This window comes from Rhipicephalus sanguineus, chromosome 8 (assembly GCF_013339695.2).
Source record: "Rhipicephalus sanguineus isolate Rsan-2018 chromosome 8, BIME_Rsan_1.4, whole genome shotgun sequence".
Taxonomy (NCBI): Eukaryota; Metazoa; Arthropoda; class Arachnida; order Ixodida; family Ixodidae; genus Rhipicephalus; species Rhipicephalus sanguineus.
The window spans coordinates 72,813,798-72,828,190 of record NC_051183.1 but is presented as its reverse complement, the minus strand read 5'-3'; the positions used below and the strand labels follow the sequence as shown (position 1 = coordinate 72,828,190).

The 14,393-nt window shown below is 47.1% G+C and overlaps 1 protein-coding gene across 1 annotated transcript in view; it reads right to left on the bottom strand.

Moving 5' to 3' along the window:
• The window catches only part of LOC119403322 (venom metalloproteinase antarease-like TtrivMP_A), a 77,024-nt gene that overhangs the window by 36,015 nt on the left and 26,616 nt on the right, over positions 1-14,393 (bottom strand). Inside the window, exons 6-7 of the mRNA XM_049418276.1 lie at positions 4,459-4,567; positions 3,102-3,272 (exon numbers count right to left, since the gene is read on the bottom strand). Coding sequence (XP_049274233.1) covers positions 3,102-3,272; positions 4,459-4,567 — 280 coding nt within the window. The remainder of the gene's footprint in view (positions 1-3,101; positions 3,273-4,458; positions 4,568-14,393) is intronic.

Below are 14,393 nucleotides of genomic sequence, written 5' to 3'. Positions count from 1 at the left end.
CATACGGCAAAGTAGCAGCAGACAGAAAGAAAAGGACTGGGCCCATGGAGCTGACGCCAGACACCGCCGCATGTGCGAGAAGCTTCAGCGTGACTAGAAGTGGGGGTGTTATGCAGCTGGCTCATTACGCCCGATTGTGGGTGTGAAGGTACAATGAGCAGTGGTTCACACCCTGTTGTGTGAACTTTATGGTGGTATAACGTGGCGTCCTTGAGTACGAACGAGCGAGTGGACGGGTTACGTGTCGCGGTATACTGCTTTTGAATAAAGTCACGTAAGCCTGAATCTCTGCGCTGTTCGTCACAGATGTGGCTTAAGGTCGAGAGCGTGAGTACGCCTGCTGACCTTCATCCAAACCCACAGGAGGGTGCATTAGATTATGAGATGCAGCCAGTGTCTAAGTGGAGTGGGCCAGATTTCCAAGGCAGAGTAGTAGTATTCGTGCAGCTGTGGTGCTCAGCGACGGGGGCATCCAGCGCAATTCTTCAGGGGTGAACGCCAGGAGAGTCGATGGTGGTCTGTAGGGGCAGTGAATGCCGACCATGTAAATACAGCACGAATTAGCGCACTGCCCACACGAGAGTAAGGTTACTGAGCAGTTCCGTTTCAACGCGATTGTGTTGAAGAGATCGTTTAGCGGAAATCCCACTGTCAGCATCGCTGGCTGTCAGCGAAATTTCATATATATGTTAATAAATTAATATTACAAGTCTTCGGTTGTAAGGGGAATCGAACCCAGGCCTCCTGCGCGGCAAGCAAGTCACGGCGCTACTTGGCACCTGCGTGGCCTCCTGTGTGGCAAGCAGAGAGCTACGCCGCTGCTTGAAACTATTTCTGAAAAAAGAAAACACTGACATTACCGCACATAAGTTTGCGTGGCAGAAGCGTATACTTGTACCAGGCGTGAAACGTGTGAATTACGCAAGGAGTACGTGGTTTAAAGGCAGACTCATCACACAGCACTGAGGGATAATTATTCATCCTAAGCAGCAACAAGGTTTACAAAGGGTGAACGTGTGCGTGTTGACCTACGGTCTCGTAGTGCGTACTTTGCCAATTCGCAAAAGGAACTAGTATGCCGTAGCGGGCGCTCCGCAACTGCATTTGCCGCCAGCATTCGGAATAGTTTGAAAGAGTCAAGGTATGGCGCACAGGCTTTGCTTTCCTCGCGGCAGAGTTGGGGTGTCCACCAATAAGCGTGGTCTGGATAGTCATTGAGAAGGCGATGCGAACGAGATTCGATAACCCTATCACGTTCTACTCTTGACGGCGAAGCTCAGGCGTCGCTTTAATTTTTTGGGAGACAGACTATGGCTGGTATAGGCGATAACACGGGCCTGCTCATTCTCGTAATGGATCAAGCAGCACCATTTTCTTTATCAATGGCATCTGGGCCGACATGTATTTTGGCATATACGTCGAAATTAGATAAAATGGGTGGCTTTAGCAATCTCATGAGAGTGGAGAACGTCGTAACCTACACAGCACCCCAGGAAAACAGAACGCCTTTCTTCAGCAAGTCTGTGAGATTATGTGCGATGTTCGCCAACTTGCTCATAAAACTTCTAAAGTACGAGCGCTGTCAGAGAACGCTGTGAGCTTCCTCATAATCTCAAATCATAAATAACCCCGGCTGGTCAAAATTTCTCGAGCCTTTGCCTACGGCGTTCCTCATAACCATCTCGTGGTTTTGGGTTGTAAAACCCCAAGAGTTATTATTATAGGGTTGCCTCCACGTTTTCTTCAGCCATTGACGAACGTCAGAATTCATAGCAGCGATAAGGGCGCCAGTGTCAATCTAAAACTGTAAAAGGTATGCCGTCCACTTCACCATCGTTCACTTTCCTTGAGGCACGGAGGGTCAGCAGTGGAATTGGAGGCCAGGTGGCAGCAGTAGAGAAACCTCCAGCAGCTGCGCACTTTAGCTTTTCGAAGGCAAGCGTGGGGTGCAGGAGAACAACGAGGGTCAGAGTGGTGTAGGTGACAGGTAAGCTGGCTGCGTCTTGTGCAGGACAAGTGCCTGTAATGGGTGGTGGTCGTATTGTTAGCGGCTGAATTTGGTGACTCATCGCCGGATTTTAGTACTTGGTTCTACCTTCGGGTTGGATCAGCCACAATGACCACTGTCGAAGTCGTGGGCGCGGCCCCTGAAGCTTTATATATCCCCGCCGGTAGAGACACCTGCAGTGGCGATTCAGCAGACGCTGCGGAGCTCCGCTGCGTGCATGTAGAGAAAGCCTTCACCATAATGTTACATGCAGGCAGACATAACAACAATGCGTATTTACGATATATTTACACCATTTTCAAGCGTGGACAAGAAGGCCGAATGCGTGCCAGTTTTCGAAACCACGTCGTCTTTGTCGATGCCGTTCTTTGCACATCAGTATCGTCATATACAATTATGTACACGTTCAAGAGTAAAAATACGCATAATATATTGCTAGTTTATCACAGCCGACCCTATTGTGTCACTTTACTCAAGGCCTAGCTTCAAATATTACGACACTGCCTCGAAGACCTGGCGCGGGCTCCGAAAATGAGGCGGTGCAGTGCGTGCAAACTGAAAAATGTGGGCTTTACTGATTGAAGAATCGCCTGAGGAAATAATTGAGAATGTTCAGCGAAATTAAATTTAGCACGTCAGTTATTGGCAGTGTAATAACAGACATATTGCCCGGGAAACTGTATGAAGCTCGAATTTTTAAAAGTGTGGGTGCAAGATTGAGATCACGGAGTTTACTGGCATGAAATGTACATACTAAAAATGGCCGTTTTGCATGCCGAAAACCCGATATCAATATGAGGCACGCCGTAGTGAAAGACACTGTATTGATTTCGCTCACCTCGGTCTCTTTTACAAGCACGTACGTCTAAGACAAATTTCATTGCTTCTTTTACAACCATAAAAGCTATCTGTGCCTTCAACGTGGTGATATATGAAATGAAATGAAATCTCGTTCTCCTGCACTCGACAACTACTTAACTTGCCGTAGAATCACTCCTAAAACACTGTGGCATCTTAAAAATCCAAAATGCATAGCATACGAAAGAACAGATACTAATTGATCCAGAACTAGGAACCATAAATCTGCACCTACCATGCTACCAGAGACATTGAGTAGTCGCAGCATGACGAAAACTTCATGCTGTTGGCGTTCTCTTCAATGTAACTCATCAAGTATCCTGTTTCCCAGGGACACCGAGCTGAATCTGCTTTGATACCCTTTATATGAGCATCTACAGTTGTGCCATCATGTGAGCATCCCAAACTGCGAAGATAGTGCGAAGATAATGGGTGGTTAGAAATGTCCTGTGTCCATTGCTTTACAAGCACCTATTTGACGCAGCTATATCTTTTGTGCCCCGGCCAACAACACTGATGCGTCGGAGCAGAAGGGTTCGCTACACATTGCTACGATATTATTGGTTTACGGAAGGTAGGCCTGCAGAAGTTCACAACGACAGCTAAACCAAAATTGTGTGCAATAACTTAAAGAATAAGTTTGCGTCTTGGCTCATAACGTTGCCCTTCATCTTTTTTTTTAATATTATGCCTACATGCTTCCGTTACGAGATGAATTCACGAACCTTGACTGGAGATATTACCGCGTACGTGGCACGCTGCGCCTAACCTAACACGTTGCTCAAAACGATTTAAAGAAAATTAATTTGGAAGCATTCATATCTTATAGCATGGTGTCATCGATGTTTGTGGGCATAAGCCCTATATGCAGATCTGAGATCGTGTGCCACAATGCGCTATGCTTCAAGCTTTTTTGAGTAACTACAGTTACTGCAGATCTGACCTGAAATTACTTCTTATTGTACGTCTTTTACAGATCGCTTCACGGTGCATAAAATTTTAAACATCGATTTCAAGTAGTCATGGCGCCCTCTAGTTTAGCATACCGTCTCCAGCGGTAAATGTATCATTCGAAGTCAGAGCTTTGATCACTTTTGAGCCGTCCGTCATATACATAAGCTGATTATCTTTGTTGTTATTCTTACAACGAATTCGTGAACTTTGTTAACACCATCCGCGATGTTGTCCTGATAATTCATCGGGCAAAACGTACGCAGAATATCAAAACGCATATTAAAAGGAGGTGAATAAAAATATCGGACAGCCGAAACTGAAATATTTTATGCAGTCTCTGCAATTATTGGACCGCCAAAAAAGTGTTCAAGGGTCGCTTACTCGGATGGTGCAACTTTATATCAAAAAATGATTAAGCTATTATCCTATAATTAGGTTCTACGTTGTCCTGGAATCATGCCACGTAAGCTTTGAAGGTACGCTTCTCATTGATTATTATGCAGAGAGCTGTGCTGCCCCGAAAAATGAAGTTAGGCAATAACTTCAATAAATACTCAACAAATTATACAGCCGCATAATCGCTCTTCATATTCTTCAATTTGCTTTCCAATAAACACGGTTGAGCAATTACTACTTACGTGTGCGCTAGTTCATGGGCTATAATTCTGATTCCAATAAATGTATCAGCTTTATCTTCTCCAAGGCCAACTCTCGTTCTCAAGCACACGGATCCGACAAATGCGAAGCCTGTGGTAGTATTGAAAACATATTATATTCTTTGAAAATTAGTTAGAAAGTTCATGAATTGTTTAGCTACAATTTCGTGATAACATTTCATATGATAAGGCATGCACTTATTAAAACTGTAAAGGGCGTTGTCCTTAGTGCGCTGCCGTGAAAATTTGGTATTTGCATAATTCGGTAACACAGAAGCAACCTTTCAAGCTGGCTTCTCTGCGACAAAATATGGTGCCGTGCTCCTGATCTTCCCGCGACCCGACATAGCAGTGCACAAGCGGAACTAGCTATGCCATGAAATATCTAATAATTTTAAAAAGTGTGAATAGCCGGAGAGCGAAAAATAAATGGTTAAAAGTATCTGCCTTGGGGTTCCCGAAAGCCAATGCCATCAATCGAATTAATAAATGTGTGCCTAATGTAGTTAAGTTAAAACTCGATCTAACGAAAGCCAATTTTACGAAGTTCCCTGTCTAAGAAAGAAACTTATATTCCCCGGCACATACGCATAGCGTTCAGGGTTGTCCTCAACCCGAATTAGCGAAATATTTTGGCCAGCAAACCCCGATAAAACGAAGTTTTCCTCTAACTAATAATAATTGCTGGGGTTTAACGTCAGAAAACTACGATGCAATTGCGAGGGATGCCGTAGTAGAGGGCTCCGGCAACTTCAACCACCTGAAGTTCTTTAACGTGCACCTAAATCTAAGTACACGGGCCTCAAGCATTTTTGCCTCCCTAGAGAATGCGGCCGCCGCGGCCGGGATTTGATCACACGACCTTCGGGTCAGCATTTGAGCATCAAAACCACTAGACCACCTTGGCGGCTAAGTTTTCCTCCAACGCTATCACGTTGAAACATATAGGCGCCTGAGTGTCAGCCCCTGCTTTATTTTGATAGGCTGCACTCCGCACTTACACGCGGAACAGAACCGGCAGTCGATAGCGCGCACCGGATGGTGCTAGATGCAGTGATGGTTGCTTTGGCTATTTCATCGTTTATGCGACAGAGAGCTCTGATCGCCTCCTGGAACCTTTGTCGCTCGACCCGCTCGCGCAGCCACTGCATTCGTTCTCCGCGTCATCCCATATCGGCAGCCTGTCATAGGTTCATGCTAACACTATTACATTTTCAGTGATAACGCGGAAAGAAAACAGTGCCAAAGACGGAGCACAAGATAAAAGGAACAACAAACACCAGCGCTGCTGTTTGTGGTTCCTTTTCTTTTGCGCTGTTTTCTTTCCGCTATGTCGTACCAACACGCCCAACCATCTGCATTAGCTAAGTTAGTTCAGTGGTAACCTAGTTTGTAGATGTCACCTACAATGGTACTCTGTCAAAAATGCAAAGCCTGTTCTCTCATGTACAACAATGGTAGCAACCGTGCCTCACGTGAGAAACTTCTTTTTCTAGCATGATCATGGGAGAACGAACAGATCATGCCAGTTGCTTTGTCTAAGACAGCCGGCTATACGCTCGGCATTGCTTTTGGATTGCTTTTAATGAGAAGCAGGCCTATTGTGAAGTCACGTTTATTACATTCCGCTTAAATTCAAAATCGCTAGTTTTGTTCCGAAGACATGCCTTATAATAATAATATCAAGTGCTTACAAATAATAATTATCACCGAGCCATCAAAACTATATTTCACTATATGTCCACTGCATGCACAGCCAAGTGCTAATTTGGAGTCGGAAAACACAAACATGCGCCGTTGTGCTGACAGCGGCATGAAAAACATTGTGTGGCAGTGCCACATAGAAATTAAGCGCCAATAGAAAGTAGAAAGCCTATTATTACAAAAACAACAGCAAAAAATTAAGGCAACTTGGCACTAGTGGTGCCATTCTTGAAGGAAGTGCGGAGCTGGGTAACCCTCTTCTTTTTCCTCGTTTCTTTCTCTTTGTTCATCTCCTTCTTTCCTTTCTCACTGCTCTTAATTTTTTCGGCCTTTTTCGTCTCTGTCTCCTGTTTTTTATTGTTTCTCTCACTGTATATCTATCTATCTATCTATCTATCTATCTATCTATCTATCTATATATATATATATATATATATATATATATATATATATATATATATATATATATATATATAATAACGGTCATGCGAAAGACAGAGAAGAGAAAGAGAAGAGGAGGAGAACGAAGTTTTTGGAAGGCCGCAGCGCGCTACCACCATCATCCATCTCCTGTAAATAAAACCATGTCATCACAACTCGCTGTAGCAGTTGTGGTGGAGGTGCTGGGTACTCGACACCCGAAAACGGAGGTTGAACCGCAAGTTCTCCGACAGAGCCGTCGCCTTGCTGGATTTTCACCGAACCCATCTGGGATGGACATGTTCCACAACACCGACGGACCACAGCCTCCTCAACTCCTACGCCAACCAGTTCTACTCCACAGCTACGAGATGCCCGTCCCTTCGCCGGAAGACCGGATGAAGACGTCGAGGCTTGGCTCATCCATTACAAACGGGTGAGTGCCGCCAACAAGTAAGATGTCGCTTCCCAGCTTTAGAACGTCGTGTTCTTCCTAACAGATACTGCGTTAGTATGGTATGAGAATCACGAGGAAAAGTTAACGACGTGGGACAGATTTGTTTCTGAAATCAAAGAGCGTTTCGGTGACTCCACGACGCAAAAGAAGAGAGCAGAACAGACGCTCATGCAACGCGCGCAAGTGCCAGGCGAAACCTGCACGACTTACATTGAGGAAGTCATAAAACTGTGTGGGATGGTGGACTCTGGAATGACTGAAGAAGACAAAGTTGCACACATTCTAAAACGAATTGCCGAGGACGTTCACAGTTTCCTCATCGTGAAAGATGAGGAAACTGTGAACTCCCCATGCGATGTCATTCGGCACTGTCGCACATTCGAACAACACAAGACGAGGCGCATCACGCCGAAGTTTGCCAGGCTAGCCAATGTGTCGACAGTTGCAAGCATAGAGAGCAACCAGCGGCTCGATCTCGCATCAACGATCCGGCAAATAGGCCGTGGGGAACTCAACCTGTACGCGCAAGTGGCACAACCAAGCAGTCATCACTCCCACCTGCCACTAGAGTTCGAGGCAAACGTTGGGTCCTTCTCCTCGCATCAAGCGGCGAAGGGCATTGAGGAGTACGATCTCACGCTTCGACAACAGCCACGTCTCTACGATAGAGGCCCTTCCTATCACGCTCGAGCACAACGAGGACAGCCGCGTTTTTATACTCGAGACCCTGTGCCTGACTACGTCGCGCTGACACAAGGACAGCACCGACCCTATTACCATGATGCGTCTTACGACCGATATAACGGATTCCAGCGAGCTGCAGAGACCCGTTACCCGCATTATAACGAAATTGCTCGTCGTCCGCAGCGGCCTAGGATTCGTTTCGACGAACACAGCATGAGCCGCGACCCTCCCGTGTGCTACAACTGCGGTTCCACAGTACACATAGATCGGTATTGTCGTCAACGCCGCCCATCACGAAGGACACCACCCATTTTCTCGCCACCAGGAACCGGTACATCATAGGACCTGCGGACGACCGACTTGTTTCCGAGGGACCGTTTCTCGCACGAGACCAGACGCAGCGACTCCCCAGCCTCTGAGCGGAGTTTTACACCACCATCTAACCGACCCCGTCGCTCGCCATCCCCTCGGCGTCGTACGTCCCCTCCGCCGTCGGGAAACTAGCATCCGCGGCCGATGGAGGTGAGGTCGCCGGACGGTCTTTGCAAGATATACCTCTGCCTGTTGTGATGTTAAAAAACAAAGTGAATGTGTTGATTGACGGAATACTGACGATAGCTTTAGTTGATACTGGGGCGACTGTGTCTGTGATGAGCCTCGCCTTCGAAAATCGTCTAGGCCACAAAATCATGTTTTCTTGGACCGACGCCATTACCTTTCGTGGATTAGGCGGCGAGTGACTTCATCCCCTCGGTGTTTGTGCTGAAAGTGTTTTGTTGGCTGGAAAAGTGTTTGCGTCGGAATTCCTGGTTCTTCCTCGTTCGCACGATGTGATTCTTAGTATCGATTTTCTTGAGCAATGCGGCGCTTCCGTCGACTGTGGTAGCGGCGAAATATTGTTAAACCAGGTATTTATACCGGCACTTTCTGATCAAAGTTCACGTGGCGAAGACAGGAACACAGTCAGTGTGATCGATGAAGTGATAGCACCATCTTGGTGCCTGACACCAGTTCGTGTCTGTTCAAGTGCCGTTGATGCTGCTTGTGTTGACCTTGTAGTTGCGCCTCTCAGCATAAACTGTGCTAAAGAGAACATACTTGTGCCCTGTTCTGTCATGTGCATGGCAAAAGGAGTCGCAACATTGTGGGCGCTGAACTGTTCCACCACGCCGGTTGTGCTTCCTCGCGGTATGAAGATCGCTTTCTTCGATGAAGCCCCATGCAGCTCAATAGCGGCAATAACTGCGGACCTCGCCACAGCTTCCTCTCCTAGCGATAATCATCATGATCTAATGCTCGGTATGATCAGTAAGGCTCTCTGTCCAACGGAACGGCAAGCGCTGGTACAGGTTCTTTCCCGGCATGTTGCTGCATTCGACTTTGAACATGGAGATGCGCAACTTCAGCTACCGTCATCCCGAACTCGCCACAGAATAGACGCTGACTCAGCACACCCCATCCGCCAGAAGCCCTACCGAGTGTCATCCTCCGAGCGCAATGTTATTGCCGAACAAGTAAAGGACATGATGAACAAAGGTGTCGTTCAAGAGTCGTCCAGCCCGTGGGCAGCCCCGGTAATCCTTGTGCGGAAAAAAGATGGTTCCTGGAGATTCTGCGTGGATTACAGGCGTCTAAACCCAGTGACGAAGAAGGATGTCTATCCCCTACCGCGAATTGACGACGTCATTGGAAGGCCGCAGCGCGCTATCACCATCATCCATCTCCTGTAAATAAAACCATCTCATCACAACTCGCTGTAACAATATATATACATATATATATATAAAGGAAAGCAGAGGGTACTTCAAGGGCTCGTTTATCTTTGTTAGACACAATATTAATGAGAACTAACAGATAATAACGCCAAGGAAAGTACAGGGGGTGTTATCTGTAGTATTTAGAATATATATGTGAAGAAAGTAAAGTGGACGAAAAGATGACTTGCCGCCGGCAGGGACCGAACCTGCGACCTTCGAATAACGCGTCCGATGCTCTACCACTGAGCTACGGCGGCGGTCATTCTCCCGTCCACTTTCTGGGGTATATATGTTGATTTAAACCTAGGAGTGTTAGTCAGCGCCAATCGCAGCCATGGCGGCGAGTGTGGAACACTCTTTTTTAGCCTGTTGGCGTCACGTAGCACGTGATCTTTTTTACGAGTAGGCAGCTGACCAATAATCCCTCGCATACTACCTGAAGGCATTAAGTCTGCCAGGACGAGACCCTCGCTATGAATGAAGGAAAGCAGAGGATTTTTCAAGGGCTCGTTTATCTTTGTTAGACACAATATTAATGAGAACTAACAGATAATAACACCAAGGAAAGTACAGGGGGTGTTAGCTGTAGTATTTAGAATATATATGTGAAGAAAGTAAAGTGGACGAAAAGATGACTTGCCGCCGGCAGGGACCGCCGGCAGGGATATATATATATATATATATATATATATATATATATATATATATATATATATATATATATATATATATATATATATATATATATATCTTCCTGGCTCTTTCATTCGTTTTTCATCTCTTCTCTTCCTGCCTTTTTCTCTCTCGCTCCATTTCTCACTTGCTTCCGCTTTACTGCTATACACTATTTTACTCTCTACCATCCTCCTCCCTCTCATTTACCATTCCCAGTCCCTTGCAATACAATGCTATACTAGACTATGTTTCTCTGCTAGCGTAGCTGGATAGTCGAGTGGTTGCGATACTCGCATTCGGATCGTGTGGAAGCCGGTTCAAATCCCGCCTCTTCGAGAAATTTTTTCCCAAGAACTTTTTCTTTTTATCTCTCTCTTTTTGTGTTTCTTTTACCCTCTTTTTATTCGTTTTTTCGCCCATCAAATTTATTGCATCCCACGTCGGACAAGGCGCAGCGGTTGCGCGTCCGCCGGGCCTACATGTTCGGGGGCGAAGCAGAAGATGAAAAAGATGGCGAAGAGAGCGCGCGCCGGCTGAGTCATTGCGTGGCACGCGCCTGTTACGCCAATAAATGTTTTTCTTGTTCTTGACTTGGCTGTTCGTGTCTCAGGGCCCAAGAACCACCACAATTGGCGAAAACATTTATGGACGTAAAACATTTATGGACGTATTACATACACTTTCACTGGTCAAACAATACAATAGCGCTTCCTCAAGTCCTAAACGTTACAGTCACACGCGAGCTCTTGACGCGTCCTCACAGTCGGTCGTCACTCACGGTACCGTCGAAGGGGCAACGACGCAGTGAGAATAGGTGCAAGAGCACGTTGTGCGAGTGCGCCCAAGCAGACCAGGCACTGCTCGCTCAGGAATGCGAAGGCCCACGCTGCGCAGGACATACCACCAAGGCAGCGCCCTCAGCAACTGGTTGTGACGGATTCGAGTCTGAAACAGGCTCAGCTGCATGCCTTGGCCCGCGCACTCGTCCACCAGAGGAACAGCACCACAGGCCCAGTACGGAGCACCTACTCGTCACGGACACGCCAAGCTCGTGCCGGGCTGGTCTGGTGGCACCAGCTCGGTCCGTTTGGTCCCTCAGGCCGAGCATACCGCTCTCTTGCAAGATAGCTGCGTTCCTGCTCAGCCCGTCCACGTTCCGTAGCTCACGCGCTTCACGTTCATCTCTCTCTCGCGCGCACACATTTGTCTTCTTCAGTTCTGTTTCTGCTTCGGTTATGGGTAACAGTCTCTTACCACAGGCCCCAAGACCTCGAGCACCTGATACCACGCTTTCAACAGCTTTCTCGGAAACGTACTTTTCTAAAATAAAGTGACGGGATCTGCTTAGAACGTTCTAAGAATCTGAACGCGAAAAACTAGTTGGACTCAAAGTGATGCGAAATGAAACTTAGAGCCTGCTCGGCAGCTCAAGAACACACAGCCTAGCAAGCAGGGGCACTCAGATTGGGACTGGACCCTTTTATAAGCGAACGCGGCTCGCAGGCCTCCCCTCGACACGACTATGACAACGCCTCACCGTTCTTGACGTCCCTACTGCGCAGCTGCTCACGCAAATCGCTCAAAGACGAGGTGGAGCTCACGCACCTACGTTTTTTTTAAATGCGAATGCATTTCTTAGTTGGGATATGTCAGGCGTCCGGCGTTGTCCGCAGCGCCCTCTCCCATAGCAACAGCTGCGGGCGCGTGCGCTTAGCCTTGCCCCTAGCAACCGGAGCATGTGTTGCGAGAGAGTGTAGGAGAGGGTAGGTGCAATGCTTCGCCACCCGCTCCTTCTCTCGCCGTTCGTTCTCTCTCCTCCCTGCGCCCCACTCTCCCGTTCGCTGGCTGGGCGCCTCTCAAGAACATCCGGAAAATTGTGCTCGAGACGCCACTGTGAAACGCCAACGCCGAGCCGAGAACGCTGGCGCCCCACTCTCCCGTCCACTCGTGCCTCACTCTCGACCGTTCGCTGGCTGGGCGCCTGGTGTAGGCGAATGTCTGACGGCAACGGTACCCTCTCTAGACGCAAGAAATGCATTTGCATTTCCTCACGATTCCCTTCGGGGAGGTGGGGGCATTTTTTTCACTCATGGGACGGTGCAAAGACGAGGTGGACGAAGTAGACGCGCAGATCGAGGGCTCGAGTACTTTGTCATTTTTGGTGGCAGATTTTTGGTTCTCGCACGACCATAAAACACAGATATTTAGGGTTTTACCTTATAAAGCCTTTCTTGCCCCGAAAATCGTCTAAGTCTATTTATTTCTTCTTCAGGTTCCTGCTTACTTAGATTCCTTCGATGAGAAAGAAAAAAAAGACTTCAAACCTACGAGAGCAAGTGTGCTGTGCTCTAAGCACTTCCATGACAGCGACTACGTACGAAGCCCGTCTCTGATGCAGTCGCTGGGATTGACGATCAAGTCTATGCGAGCGAGCAGCGACGCGGTTCCTTCTGTGTTCCCGCCCCGCACCTGAGGGGGCCCTCGCCCAGGACGTAAGGTGCTTCCGTGTTAAACGCTGCTTTGATATGTCTTACGATGACATCTAGAAATCGGGTACTCTACACGACAGTCGCATACTTATGACGCAGCAAATATACAGTTTGCATTTCAAAACACCACCATTGCAGTACTGGCCAGAATTCCGAAAAAATCACAGCATATCCACGGGGTGAATGATGATGAGTGGGGCGAAGCTACGGAGGGAATCATCTGTAAACCGTGAAACTCTTCCGTGAAATGCGCCCAGTACATAATATAAAGAGTGTGAAACATCGTGTATATATTAAACATCAAACATTTATTGTACTGTTGGTTTACGTGATCCCTTCATTATCACTTGTGATTGGTGAAATGCAAGGAAGAAGTCCGCTCCCGAGCGAAAGAGCGCCAAGAGCGACCGCATTCCCCGCTCGCCCTGTGCGAATTAAAGGCAAGGCTAGAGGGAAGACAGGACGCGCGTTCCACGACGCGAGGTCGGTAGCATGCCCAACGAAAGCCAACGGAACGCGATCGTGCAAGTGCTCCGGCTTCGCATCGCCTCATGGTTCCATTTAGCGTCCCAAACCAAATATATTGCTCAATTTGTGCCTTGCGTTTTTCGTAGAAATAATTTCTTTATCATGTACATTAAGACGAAAAGTTGAAAGCTCACTAGAGTGTATCGCCCGCAAAGTATGTCTTTTAGTGTGATTTAACTCTCGTACAGCAGGGTCCTCGCGCCGTTGCCGGTCCACCTCGCCCGTTGACGATCGGGCGAGGTGGCTACATACAACTACTACTACTACACTTTAAGAAAAACATCTGACGTTCTTTCGTTCTACTTTTACAAAACATCTGGCGTCTTTCGTTGGTTTATTTCATCAATCAACGGCGTTTTGAACAAAATTTTTATTGTTTAATCACTCACAGGAGAAATGAGGTAAACAATGGCTGCTAATGGGAATGAAAGACAGAAGAAGTCGGCTTTTAGCTAACACTTACACTTCTACTTCTACTAACGTTTCCTACTGGAACATGCCAATGGCTGCTAATGGGGAATGAGAGACAGAAGAATTCGGCTTTTAGTTAACGCGCACGCTGCGAATTTTTTATTGTTCAACAACGCACAGGAGAAATCTCCCACCGGCACCACCTTGGAGGTCAAAGCGTAAGACTTGTTACGGACTATTACGACGACTACGAGGGACGAACGGGTGCCGCCTTAAGGAGCTTCGCCCCTAAAACAAAGACTTCAGGCGCCTTCATTACTTCAGAATTCAGCTGATAAGTGTACCGCTCATTGTGCCATTGTCTTTGCACATACTCGAGACACTAGTGCGCTATTTGAGCACTACCTGAATACGCCTACCTGAATTCTAAGGCGTAGCACTTGTCTATTCTGGGTAGATGAATAATTTCATTTAGGAAAACTTTAGCTTGGGGTGCTGTTTTGAAGCAGATATAGTATTTCGTTTCCATTGCGCAAAATTATTTAGCACCTAAAGATATATAAAATTATATTATATTACGGAGGCCAATATCCAACAGAACTGAAAGTACTGTGAGTGAACGAGAAGTGGAGAGCACCGTTGCTTGGGTGTCATTCACGCGAATGAAACATATGTACCCAATACGTTTTTCATCACACTTCACCGCAACGTAACTATCACGGACCAAATATAATGGGGGACTTCGTGCTCAGGGAAAGCGTGCTGGTTCTACGACTTCAGTCGGTGAAGGGA